The 13,904-nt window shown below is 40.1% G+C and overlaps 1 protein-coding gene across 1 annotated transcript; it reads left to right on the top strand.

Annotated features, from left to right (window-relative positions):
- The first annotated feature begins 1,154 nt into the window (after positions 1 to 1,154).
- Positions 1,155 to 13,128, top strand: LOC106548426 (vomeronasal type-2 receptor 26-like). The gene is made up of 5 exons (XM_087712032.1): positions 1,155 to 1,427; positions 4,745 to 5,596; positions 8,402 to 8,629; positions 10,116 to 10,242; positions 12,230 to 13,128. The coding sequence occupies exons 1-5, from the start codon at positions 1,185 to 1,187 to the stop codon at positions 13,126 to 13,128; spliced, it is 2,349 nt and encodes a 782-aa protein (XP_087568158.1). The 5' UTR covers positions 1,155 to 1,184.
- The last annotated feature ends 776 nt before the right edge of the window (positions 13,129 to 13,904 follow it).

Genomic DNA, 13,904 nt, shown 5'->3' with positions numbered 1-13,904 from the left:
TGAACAGGGGGTTGAACTAGATGACATCCAAGTTCCCTTCTAACTCTGTTATTTTATTCTATTCCACTTACCAACTGAAGGAGCCGAGGTGACACAGTGGTTAAATGCAGCACTACAGGCTACTTCAGCTGACTGCAGTTCTGCAGTTTGGCTGTTCAGATCTCACCGGCTCAGGGTTGACTCAGCCTTCCATCCTACCGAGGTGGGTAAAATGAGGACCCGGATTGTTGTTGGGGGCAATATGCTGACTCTGTAAACCACTTAGAGAGGGTTGAAAGCCCTATGAAGCGGTATATAAGTCTAACTGCTATTGCTATTGAACAAAATAACAAATAACTGCTACTATAAAAACCACTTGTGAAATAAAAATTTCCTGTATATCAAATTAGTGAAAGAACATTCACTACAGAGAATTTGCCTTGACCTATTACTTATTGAGACTATATTCAATTTTAATGTATTTGAAAAGTTTTGATATTTCCTATTCTGGATTATGTGTTTCATTTCCTTCCTCTTTCACATATGCTAATGGGATTTATTAGGTGGACATAATATTTTATGGTGCACTCTTTGCCAGCATGTACTAGTAAAGCATAAGTACTAGGAATGATTTTGCAGTGGTGGTGCTGGTAGCTATCTTTGCCTAGTTTTCTATGAGTATTGAATATTCCTATTGGAGTATTTATCCTCCTGCTCACTCCACATAATATTTCACACTAGGAAGTCCAAAAGTGTCCCACATCAAAACCTTCTGTCTACTAGATTTAAGATGTTGTCTAGTTGAGAATCTTCTTAAAATCCATCAGATGTTACTGATTATTTGTCCACCAAGTAACAGTTGCACATATCATGTTGAAGTGTCTATATATCTTCAAAGATCTTTGAAGACATATAGATACTTGAGAAGCCTTCCTTCTAAGGTGCAGAGGTGAATGGAAATAAAGTAAAACAATAGAAAGTTGTTCTTTCAACACTCCAGATAAGAATATGAGTCCAGTTCTAACTTCTAATTCCATATAACTTCACTGTTAAAGTGTGTTTTAATTGTTTAAGACATCTGTGATTGTTAAGTATTTACTGTGGGTGAAAAATTAGCAAATCTCTGCGCTCATTCAGCTTGTAAATTACACTGCAGATTTGTGACTCAGATCTATCAACATACCCTGGCCTTCGTATTTGCTGTGATGGAGATCAATGAAAATCCTCATATATTACCCAATACTTCCCTGGGCTTCCACATCTATAACAGCCATTTTCTTCCAAGTGGTACTTTACTTGCTTCTCTGGAGCTTCTCTCCACGTGGAACAACTTTATCCCAAACTACAAGTGTGATACTAAAGATAATGCTATGGCAGTCATTGGAGGACCCGATTCAGATGTGGGGTTTTTTATGGCAACCATTCTGAGCATCTACAAGGTACCTCAGGTAAGCTGAAAAGACAGAACCTGGCTGTTGAATAAACCCACAATATGTCCCTTAGGTTTTGAATATAGTTTTGTGTGGGTATCACAATACTGTGAAACATTAAGCATCACTAGATAGTGTGGGATAGAATGTATAAAAATAGTTGAATATTGAATGTAAAAGTGATACAATCTATGAATTATATCAGTAGAACTTCATAATTTTGAGCAATGGGTTAAGTATAAGGATAGCTTGAAGAATCAAAAGCTTGATTAATTAATCTGATCTTCACTTGGTAGTCATATCACAGTGAGGTCAGATAGCAATAGCACGGACATATACTGCTTCACATTGCTTTACAGTCTTCCCTAAGCAGTTTATAGAGTCAGCATATTGCCCCCAACAATCTGGGTCCTCATTTTACTCACCTCGGAAGGCTGGAAGGCTGACTCAACCTTATCCAATGAGATTTGAAATGCTGAACCAGCTGCTGGCAGCTGGCAGAAGTAGCTTGCAGTACTGCATTCTAACCACCGTGCCACTACAGTTCTATTATTTCTTTGCGAGATGCAACATACACACTTGAAAATCTTGATTTTCATTCTGGTCTGCAGATACACTCCTTGAAATATCAATGTCCGAATTGTACTGGACAAACTTTAATAGAGAAAAAAATGTTGCTTAAAGTATTTAAAATCCTAACCAGGGATGTAAATAAATGCGGTTAGTCCTCAACTTGCAACCACAATTGAGCCACCCAAAAATTTTTCTTGCAATTTTTTTTATTTTTCCATTTTCACAACATATAATCGCATGTATACTATTACATAGCCAACATCATTTTGTATTATTAAGTGTTTACAACAATTCATCTTACCACCAACTCCCAAAACACAGTTATTTAGCTCTTCTGCTCTCCATACACCATATTTATCCTTATCCATCACTTTCTTCCCCCTCTCTCTCCTCCCCCTCCCTCCCTCCCTCCTTTCTTCTCTTTGTCATCCTTTCATTTTATTTTCATCTTTAAGAATAAAACCCTTATCTTAATTTATATTTTCCCATATCTAGATATCTGTTTTCCCCCCCCCCTAGTAAGTCTTTTGTCCCATTTCTCTGTTCCTGTCTTCCCCTTTTCTTTGTTTTAACACTCACAACAATTTTCCCCAAATTGTCCTCACTCAAATATTTTTTATTTCTCTTTGTTGGGGCATAGTCTCCTACTTCAATTTTCTTTATACTATTAACAATCTTCAAGACCACTTTTATGTGCATTTCCCCCCCTTTTGTTGGGACATCTCCTTTTTTTATCATTTTCCCTATACCAATGCCAAAACTAATGGGTTTTTTTTTGTCTGCTTTTTATTTCCCTCCATTTCTTCCCCTTCATCGTCTTGCCCCCTTCTTCTTTTTTTAATTCTTCTTTAGATCTCTGCTCCCCTGGGTTCAGAATTCTATTTAAGCTTAATTTTATTGATTTATGCATATTTTTATAATTTCACATAGTTCTTCTAATTCCCAGTTTTCCATAATTTTCAGTTTCAAAGTTATGGTTAGTTATACAATCCTTGCTTCAGAGTTGTAGTCCATCTTAGATTTATCTACTTCAATTGCTATGGAAAAAAGCAATGGGGGCCATCTTAGTCTTTTATTCTTCCTTGATATCCAGTTTCAAGATTTCAGTTAGTTATACAAATCTTATTTCAAAATTCTGGTCCACCTTTAGTTTAATTAATCCATCTACTTTGCTTCAATCACTGCTCAAAATAAATCACTTATAATTGGCTTGTAATCAGTTGAAAATTTTTCTCTGCCTCTGCTTTTCCAAATTCTGATTTATAGCAGTTGGTTAATTAAAACTTCCTACTCCGTCAAGGTTAAGTTGTTTGATATCAGTAAGAGGAAGTACTCTTTTTTTGTTATATTAGCTGGAAGGAGTTCAAACAAAATAAATGTAGTGTTTATAATTGAGTGGATTTGTCACCTCTGCTTTCTATTCTTCTATTCAAAAGCATTTTAAACAAAGAACTTCTGGGAGGGCTGGTATTACAACCCTCCACCTTCCTTTCTTCCTTTCTTTAGGAAAAAAAAGTCCTGATCTGATGATCAGTATTATTTATGTTCTCAAGATTTCTTTGCCTTTTTCAGATTTAATTTATAGTTGTGGGTTAGTTAAATTCTCTTATCAGGCCTTTCATCTCTTCCGGTGTCACCCTGCTCAATTAGCTTGACAAAAAGTCAACATCTTGTCAGCCATGTTACTGGCTGCTACCCTGACTCCAATTCATAGGCAAATCTTTAACCAACAAGGGATCAGTTGCTTCCCCCAGGGTCTGATGAGATGCTGCCCTTCTTCACCCACACCTCTAGTGAGGGTTCAGATTCAAAAGAATCTCGGAATTGGATTGTCAGACAAGGTTCATGTGAGACTCTTAAGAACCCACACACCCCACGTTCGTCCAGCTGGAGAACTTCCTGTTGTCCAGCTGGAGAACTTCCTGGAGAACTTCCTGGAGAACTTCCTGGAGAACTTCCTGGAGAACTTCCTCCCAAATTTTTATTGTTAAGTGAGAAATTTGTTAAGTGAGTTTGCTCCATTTTACCTTTCTCACCATATTTGTTAAGTGAATCACTGCAGTTCTTAATTTAGTAACACAGTTGTAAAGTGGATCTGGTTTCCCCATTGATCTTGCTTGTCAGAAGGTCACAAAAGGGAATCATATCAGAGGTTGTATTCAGCCAGTTCGTACCAGTTCGCCAAACCAGTAGCGGAAATTGTGGGTGGTGGTGTTACAGTAGCTAGGAGACCACAATGTATTTTGTGTAGTTTGGGTTGCCAAGCTATCAGTCCTGTTATAGGAAATGTTTGTATGATGTCCAAGGTGAGCCACATTAGGGTGAGCTGGCTGTACACCGGAGAGATGCCTCTTCGTACAGCATCATTCAAGGTCCCCTCCCTTCTCAGAGCTGCCTCATAGGCAGATGTTGCAACTGGGAAAATTCAGAACCATCAGGAATTTGACTGCCTACACAGAGCATAGCTCGTCTTCCCCACCAAAGTGCTACTTATTTATCTACTCGCATACAACACTTTCGAACTGAAAGGTGGGCAGAAGCTGAGGCAAGTGATGGGAGCTCATCCCATCATGTAGAGCTAAGACTCAAACCACTGGAGATAAGATCATCTCCAGTGTCATTAAGCCACTGAATGAGTCTCTTGTACCTGGATTCCATAAATAAAACCATTTATTTCCTGCAATTTGGGGTATTATATTTTTTCTGATTTCGGATAGAGATTGGGAATTAAGTCTTCCCTTGTTTATTTCCTTTCGTTTCAGTTCACTTATGGTTCTGCTCCAGTAATAAATGACCCATCCCAAAGTGTGTTTTCCTTACGGATGTTCCCTAGTAGGGAGCATCAATATTTGGGAATCCAACAACTGCTGCTTCTTTTCAGGTGGATCTGGGTTGGAGTTATTTTTATAGAAGATGAGAATGGATTGAGATTTGTACACACTATACTGCCCAAGTTTTCCAAGAATGGCATCTGCTTTGATTTTATAGAAACTTTGCCTACCTTATATTTTGCCTTATATATGGTGAATAAATGGATCAGAATATACAAGATAATTAGTGATAGCACAGCCAACGTAGTGCTCATACATGGAGAAATTCACACTATGATCTTTTTGAGGATGTTCCCCCGCGTTTCAGAATTTGAAAACCTACCCATCAAAACCAAGAGCAAAGTCTGGATTATGACAGCCCAGATGGAATTCACATCAGTTCCCTTTCTCAAAGACTTTGAGGTTGATATTATCCATGGTGCTCTCTTGGTCGCCCTTCATTCAATGGATGTGATGGGATTTCAAACATTCCTTAAAAGAAGAAACCCAAATGAGGAAAATGGAGATGGGTTCATCAAGGACTTTTGGCAACAGGCCTTCAACTGTCACTTCTCTTCTTCAAGAGAGGACAAGATGGAGGAAAATGTCTGCACTGGGAAAGAGAAGGTGGAGACACTGCCTGGTTCTGTTTTCGAAACCACAATGACTAGTCATAGCTACAGCCTCTACACTGCAGTTTACACTATGGCTCATGCTTTGCAATCCATGGATTCATCCCAGTTCGATTCCAGAATGACAGCACAAATAAAAAGAAGGAATTCCATCACTAAAGAGCCATGGCAGGTAATGTCCCGAATGAAGAAGTTCAGAGGAACTGATCAGAACCTCCAAATCATTTCAAATGTTTCTCTTTTAGCACATAAAGTTTTCTCTGTGATAATTTCGGGGCAGTGTCCTTTCATTCTGAGGGGGTAATTAATTAAAGAAAAAAAGAGTGATATGAACTCTTAAAAATTTATTTTCTTATAAAGGTAAGAGAGGCAAACAATTGTTTTTACAGCTTTCTCCCCATAGAGAATGATGCAAAAGGACCAGAAGGCAGGAAGTTCACATTATCAGTTGAGGCACATGGCATCATCAAAAATGAAGGAAATTTCTTCCCGATGTGAGAAAGCGGCAAAGCGGTTTACTAGATGAACAAGTGGCTTCCTTTTCCATCCACCTTAATTCGTACCCTCATGAATGTATTGTTGATAGAATTTTATCAGTTGTAATCCTAATGTTAAACATGAGATATAACCTGACTGAAATATTCAACAAGCTTCATAAAACTGACACAGTAAAGAGAAGGACAGCAAAAGGCGGATCTCATTATTAGCCCTAAAATAGACCACTGCATATTTGGTTTCTTGTCCGGTGGCTGTCTTTTATGAATAATCCATTCGAGTCAGACTCAGAAGGGCCAAGAGGCTTATCCCTCTTCCTTAGGTCATCTGATTGATCATCAGTTGGATGAGTTAATGCAGAGTTCCCCAACTTTCTGGCTATGCGGACTGATGTGGGAGGAGAGATGGTTCCGCGTGAGTGGTGGGCCCATTTTTTGCTCATTTCTGCCCTAACCAATTTCGTTGTATTTAAGTACAATGACAATAAAGATTATACTTATACCCTCCAGCCCCCAGGAGCACTCTGAAAGCCTCCTAAAGTCTATGTATGCCCCTTTTTTTTATAACAAATGGGCTTGTTTTTGCAAAAAAAAATGGGCTGTTTCTTGCTCATTTTTAAACCCCCCCATTCCCCAGGAGCACTCTATAAGCCTCCTAAAGGCTATGCATGGCCATTGTTGCGAAGGGGGCGGGGTTTCAGGAGGCAAAAAATGCTGTATTCAGTGTATAATACACACCCAGATTTTCACCCTCTTTTTTGAGGGAAAAAGGTGTATCTTATACTCCAAAAAATACGGTATATGCACTTTTGTTGGCAGAATGATATTTCTGCTTTTTAGTATGCAGTCTAGATTTTCCATAGCTTTCTTACCCAGGAGAAGCATCTTTTAATTTCTTGGCTGCAGTTCCCATCTGCGGTGAACTTGGAGCCCAGGAAAATAAAATCTATCACTACCTCCACTTCTTCCCCATCTATTTGCCAGGAATTGAAAGGGTCAAATGCCATGATCTTAGTTTTCTTAATGTTGAGTTTCAAGCCAATCTTTGCACTCTCTTTCACCCGCATCTATACTAAAGGAACTAAAGAGCCATAAAGAAGCTCTTTAGTTCCTCCTCACTTTCTGCCATTAGAGTGGCATCATCTGCATATCTGAAGTTGTTGATATTTCTCCCAGCAATCTTAATTCCAACTTTTGATTCATCTAGCCCCGCCTTTCTCATGATGTGCTCTGCATATAAGTTAAAAGGCAGGGTGACAGTATACAGCCTTGCTGGGCCCCTTTCACATTTTGAACCAATCAGTGGTTCTAGGTCCAATTCTCACTGTTGCTTCTTGACCCACATATAGGTTTCTCAAGAGACAAATAAAATGATCTGGTACTCCCATCTTTTTAAGAACTTGCCACAATTTGTTGTGATCTACACAATCAAAGGCTTTAGCATAGTCAACGAAGCAAAATAGATTTTTTTTCTGGAACTCCCTAGCTTTCTCCATGATCCCGCATACATTGGCAATTTGGTCTCTATTTCCTCAGCCTCTTCAAAATCCTGCCTGTACTTCTGGTAATTCTTGATATATATATTCCTGATAAAGGTGGGGATCTTGTGGCTTAGTGGCTAATATAACTGCCTAATATGTAATACAGCTCAGGTTCGATTCCCAGTAAGGGTATGGCTAGCTGATGAGAGCTAAATAGCTTGAAATAGATCTACACTAGTCTCCCTTTATTTATTTATCAGCACAATTGCAACACACACACACACACACACACACACATATAATCAGTGGTGGGTTTCAAAAAATTTTAGAACCTCGTTTGTAGGTGTGGCCTGTTTTGTGGGAGTGGCTGGCAAGCCACTACCACACGGTCACATGGCTGGGCAATGTGACCGAGCGGGAGTGGACTGGCAGTCATGTGAGTGGGTGGGCATGGCCAATTTGTAAAATGTGGTGAAACTCACTTAACAACGCTCTTGCTTAGCAACCAAAATATTGGCTCAGAAACTCTGGCATTTGAAGCACGCAAGTCTTAAAGCTGTCAAGTTACAAGACCCTTGCACCCCTAACCCTTTAGATATATACATACATTTATACATATACATATACATATACATATACATATACATATACATATACATATACATATACATATACATATACATATACATATACATATACATATACATATACATATACATATACATATACATATACATATACATATACATATACATATACATATACATTCTATCATTTTTCTTAGTGTTTTTCCCTCATCTTTTTGGGGAGAGGGGCGGAAGTGGCCAGATTTAGAAAAAAACATGTGCACTATAAATGAATTAGATCAGCTATAAGCAAATCCATATGCATGAAATTAAGAGGCTTTAATATTACAAAACAATCTGAATATTAGAAATACGTCATTTATACCCCTTAATTTTCTTGTGTGTTTTTTCCTTCCCCCTTTCTACTTCCATTTAGCTGCACCATTATTTAAGGAGACTCTCATTTAACAATAGTGTTGAGGAAACCGTTTCTTTTGATGAAAACAGAGAACTGAAAGCTGGGTTTGATATTATCAATTGGGTGACGTTCCCAAATCAGACCTTTCTTCGGGTCAAGGTGGGAAGAATTGATCCCCTTGCTCCAAAGGACCATGTCTTCTCCATTTCTCAGGATTCCATTGTGTGGCCCAAGCCATATCCTAAGGTGCAATGGATATAGTGAATGAGGACCATCTGATTTTAAACATTTTTCTAATTTCTAATTTACTGATTCAGGGGCAGTGGTGGGATTCAAAATTTTTGCTACCATTTCTGTGGGTGTGGCTTTGTGGACATGACAGGGGAAAGAAATTGCAAAATCCCCATTCTCTCCCCACCCCAGTAACCTGCTTTCTAGCTCTGTTCTTCTGATCAGGGCAACAAAAGAAGATCAGCTGGGAGGCTGGGAGGCAGCGAGGACCAGGGGCTGGTTCTCTGAACTACTCAAAATTTCTGCTACCAGCTCTCTTCATCCACTGGCTGAATCCCATCTCTGTTCAGGGCAGTTTACAAAACTGACCCTGGGCAGATCTTCAGGTCAATATATGCTCATGAAAATAACTCTGGTTGCTTTGAAGGCCATTGTTTAATTTCTTCTCTTCCTATAGTGATTATTTCTGATAGTTCTATGGGGGAAGTGAGTTCAGAAAGCCTGACCCTCTAAAACACGGGTGTCAAATTCATAGTGTCATGTTGCCGTCATGTGACATTTTTCCCATTCATGGAGCTGGGGTGGCCGTGGCCTGCCTGTGATGTATCTGAATTGTAGGCTGCCAATTTGACACCCCTTCTCTAAAAGATGCCCACATCTTTATTTTATTCATTTTATTTAGTTTAGTTTGTCGAACATGTACTAGATAACAGGTGTAACTATAACCATGGACATGAACACAGAAAATGGGTACGAAAAATGGGGACAATAGGAGAGGCATAATAGGCCCGCTGGGGCATTTATGCACGCCCCCTACAGACCTCTTAGGAAAGGGATGAGGTTCACACTAGACAGTTTAAGGTTAAAGGTTTGAGGATGTAACAACAGAATCAGATAGTGCATTCCAAGCATTGACCACTCTGTTGCTGAAGTCATATTTTCTGCAATTGAGTTTGGAGCAGTTTACCTTTAGTTTGTATCTATTGTTGTTGTGCTTAATGCTGAAGTAGTAATTGACAGGTAGGACATTGTAGCGGATAATTTTTTGTACTACGCTTAGGTCAGACCTTAGTCAGCATAGTTCTAGCTTGTCCAAGCCCAAAATTTCAAGCTTGGTGGCATAAGGTATTCTATTGTGAGCAAGGGAGTGTAGTATTCTTCTTGTGAAATACCTCTGGAGTCGCTCAGTTGTACTAATGTTCTATATACAATGTGAATTCCAGGCAGGTGAGCTATATTCAAGAATTGGTCTGGCAAAGGTTTTGTATGCCCTAGTTTGCAGTACAATGTTGCTAGAGAAGAAGCTTCACAAAATTAGGTTAACAACTCTTAATGTTTTTTTTGTTTTTTTTTGCAATGCTGTTACAGTGAGCTCTGGGGCTAAGATCATTTGAGATGAGTGCTCCTAAGTCTTATTATTTCCTTCCCTTTCCCTTCTCTTTATTAAACCAACAAAGAAGTTTTTGTCAGTATCAAAACGTCTACTTTCATTTGCCTACAGGAATCACCCTCTTCCTTGTGCAATGACCTTTGCCATTTGGGTCACCAGCGGATGAAAAAGGAAGGCAATCCATTCTGTTGTTATGATTGCCTTCCCTGTCCAGCTGGGGAGATCTCAAGCCAGATGGGTAAGGGATAATATTGTTGAGTTTCATTGCATCACATTGCATTTGGTTTAGAATTTATTGCATGGGGCAATCTGACTGTAACATCTGTACCATTGATTGCTTGATCTCACTGCCAACATGGGTGTCACCTTCCTACTCTACTGGTCCAAGCTGTTACTACTAAACTTGGTGGAAAAAGGAATAACTCATTGGATGTACATTTTCCTTATATTTCAAAAACAATGCCCATGTGAATAGTAGTTTCCGAGACTGGGTTATTTGTATGGAGCTAGTTTAGCTTTATTTTGTTGTAGGAAGTCTTACAGATAAATGTATTTAGCATTCAAACTTACTGCAGTCTTTGTCATCATCCAGAAGAACAAAAAAACACATGGTTGTTAGGAGCATAAGAATATCAGGAGGCAAGATAAGCAGTATATAGAACATGTGGAAGAAAAAACAAACAAGGGAAATTTCCCTTTTATACTTACAACAACTAATCATAGCATAGATTGCATCATGTATCAGTACTCTCTAATTAATGAGTCATACACCTCTAGATTGTTCTTACCTATTAAGACTGTTTTCATTGATGAATATTTTTCCTTCTGAATCATTGCAAATTGGTTTGGAGGTCTGGTGTGAGATACCGTATTTCCCCAAAAATATGACTTACCCCCAAAGTAAGTCCTAACTTTGATTTTTATATGTGTATCCAATATAAGCCCCAAAATAAGCCCTAGTTAAGACCCCACCAACTCTGGGATGCACAGGGTGGGGCAAGGCGCACAGGTAAAAGTTAAGCAAAAGTGGGGATCGGGGTGGTGGAGTTGCCCTACTTACCAGGCTACGCATACCCTGACACCTGCCTTACCTTGCAGGCCCACTTCTTCTGCCACCGGCTGCTGCCACATGCGCACGTTCTCCCCTTCACTCCTGACCTTCATTTCACCATCAGAGGCCTTCCTGAAAGGCCTCTGCAGCCAAGAAATGAGGTTCAGAGTGATGCATGGGCACCCCCTGGCTTCTGTTTTGCTGTCAGAGATCCTTCTGGAAAAGTCTCTGCAGCCTTTATAGCTCTACTGTTGCAGCAGATTGTGGTTTGTAATCTACTTACGAAAGATCAGGACTTGAGACCACGAAGGAAGAGAAACAGGTTTATTGGATGCATCGAGTTCAGTGTGTTCACACACCAAAATCTGAACTGGCCTGGCTACGCCCAGGGCAGTGATTTTATACCTTTAATCAAACTTCGTCAATCAGAGGGCGTTTAAAGAGGCGTATTCATACAAAACGTAAAAACCCCTGTTCAGAACAGGGAAGTACATCTTGGAAAACTACAAAAGCAGATATTCATACCAACAGTTTTCTGCAACTTCTCTGTTCTATCTCTACCCCCACATCTGGCTTCCTGTGCCCCTCCTTTACAGAGTCTTGCCACACTGTTCAGCCCTATTTATAATATGAGGAAGTTAAAAGTCAACTTTGGGACTGCAGGGCATTGGAGTAAAAGGCCAAACTAAAATGAATCTATAAGGTCCATTCTATTAAGACCACCTAACCTGGCCAGCCACTGGTGGGTTTACCTGTGCAACCCATGCTGTATCACTACAACTGTTATCGGCTGCAGAGGCCTTTCCAGGAGGCCTCTGATGGCAAAACAGAAGCTAGGGGGTGCTGCATGCATCAATCTGGAGCCCATTTCCCAGCTGCAGAGATCTTTCCTGAAGGCCTCTGACAGTGAAATGGAGGCCGGCGGCGATGCACGCAAATGGCAGTAAGCAGCCGCAGGAGAAGTGGGCTGGCAGTGGGCTCCTGCTGGGTGCAAGGTGAATCGGTAATTAGACATCCCCTAAAAAGGGGATAAGACCTGGTGCCTTTTTTGGTGGCAAAATATATATATAAGACCGGGTCTTATTTTCAGAGAAACGTGGGTAAAGTATCCCTGGAATACAGGATGAAATACATGAAAAACTTTTTTACAGATAAATTTTCCTCTTTTTTCCAGACATGGATTCCTGCACTCCATGTCCAGAAGATCATTATCCAAACAATTACCAGGATCGCTGCATCCCCAAAGATGTCAGTTTTCTGAGCTACGGAGAACCTTTGGGGATCAGCCTGACAACTCTTGCTGTCTTCTTTTCTTGCACAACGGCTCTAGTGCTTTGGATGTTCCTTAAGTACAAGGAAACTCCCATCGTCAAAGCCAACAATAGGAATCTCACCTATGCCCTGATCATTTCCCTCCTGCTCTCTTTTTTTTGCCCTTTGCTTTTCATTGGTCAGCCAGAGCAGGTGAAGTGCCTGTTTCGCCAAATAACTTTTGGCATTATCTTTTCAGTGGCGGTTTCTTGCATTTTGGCCAAAACACTAATTGTAATTCTGGCCTTTATGGCCACTAGACCAGGCTCTAGGATCAGGAAATGGGTGGGGAAACCACTGGCCCAGTCTGTTGTCTTCTCCTGTTCCCTTACTCAAGTCACCATTTGTGCGGTTTGGCTGGCAACCTTTCCTCCATTCCCTGATGTTGACATGCACTCTCTGGCTGAAGAAATTGTCCTTGAATGCAATGAGGGTTCAGCTACCATGTTCTACTGTGTCCTGGGTTTTATGGGCTTCCTGGCCATGATCAGCTTCACTATGGCTTTCCTAGGAAGAAAGTTACCAGACAATTTCAATGAAGCCAAGTTCATCACCTTCAGCATGATGGTCTTCTGCAGTGTGTGGCTCTCTTTCATTCCAACTTATCTCAGCACCAAAGGGAAATATGTGGTAGCTGTGGAGGTCTTCTCCATTTTGGCTTCTAGTGCTGGTTTACTAGGCTGCATTTTCCTTCCCAAATGCTACATCATTCTGTTCAGGCCTGAGCTGAATCACAGGCAGTACCTGATGAGAAGGAAATAATAGACTGAAACCTGTATAATCTCAGATCAGTTAAATTAAACTTTATCTGTTAATCCCATTGTATGGTTTTGAATGGTCACAAAAACATTGTCATTTTGAGATTCGGTGCAAGCCTACATTTTTTTTACTTACCATACTTTTCAGAATATAAGACGCAACCCTCCCCCCCCCAAAAAAAGAGGGTGGAAATGTTGGTGCATCATATACCCTGTATATGGCCAGTTTTGCCCTCCCAAAACCCTGCCCTGCATGTCCCATTTTTGTGAAAAATTGAACTGTTTCTGCAAAAAAACTAGGCATGCAGAGTGCTCCTGTGGGCTGGTAAGGGCAAAAACGGCATGCATGGGGATTTGAGAGGCCAAATATGGGTCAGTTTTTCCAGAATACAGGCCCATATTTTTTTTTGCAAAAATGGGGCATGCAAAGGGTTTGGGAGGCCTGTAGAGTGCTCCTAGGGCTAGGGAGAGCAAAAACCAGATGCTCAGAGATCAAAACCTTTTTTTTTCTTGTTTTCCTCTTTAAAATCTTGTTGTGTCTTATACTCCAATACATCTTATAGCCTGAAAAATACGGTAATTAATTTGCATAGCTGTTTTTAATAGATTGATTTCTAAGGATTTCCTAAATGCTGGTAGTTGCTTCTGGATTTACACTGAGAAGCTGTGGCACAGGCTTGGCAGTTGCTGAGAAACTATAAATTCTTCTTCTCCTTCACATCTCACATGTGGAGAAAACATCTGGGATACATAAACTGGTAATAACCACCCTTGGCTCAA

This window comes from Thamnophis sirtalis, unplaced genomic scaffold, assembly GCF_051295495.1.
Source record: "Thamnophis sirtalis isolate CommonGarterSnake01/CBP01778 unplaced genomic scaffold, rThaSir2_p1.2 scaffold_4, whole genome shotgun sequence".
Taxonomy (NCBI): Eukaryota; Metazoa; Chordata; class Lepidosauria; order Squamata; family Natricidae; genus Thamnophis; species Thamnophis sirtalis.
The sequence above is the reverse complement of the archived record's forward strand: the minus strand, read 5'-3'. Positions and strand labels throughout refer to the sequence as shown.

Coding starts and splice junctions, on each gene's coding strand:
- LOC106548426 (XM_087712032.1), top strand. CDS start 1,185: ATGGAGATCAATGAAAATCCTCATATATTACCCAATACTTCCCTGGGC. Junction 1,428..4,744: donor GCATCTACAAGGTACCTCAG/GTAAGCTGAAAA, acceptor CTTTCGTTTCAG/TTCACTTATGGTTCTGCTCC. Junction 10,243..12,229: donor GGAGATCTCAAGCCAGATGG/GTAAGGGATAAT, acceptor TCTTTTTTCCAG/ACATGGATTCCTGCACTCCA.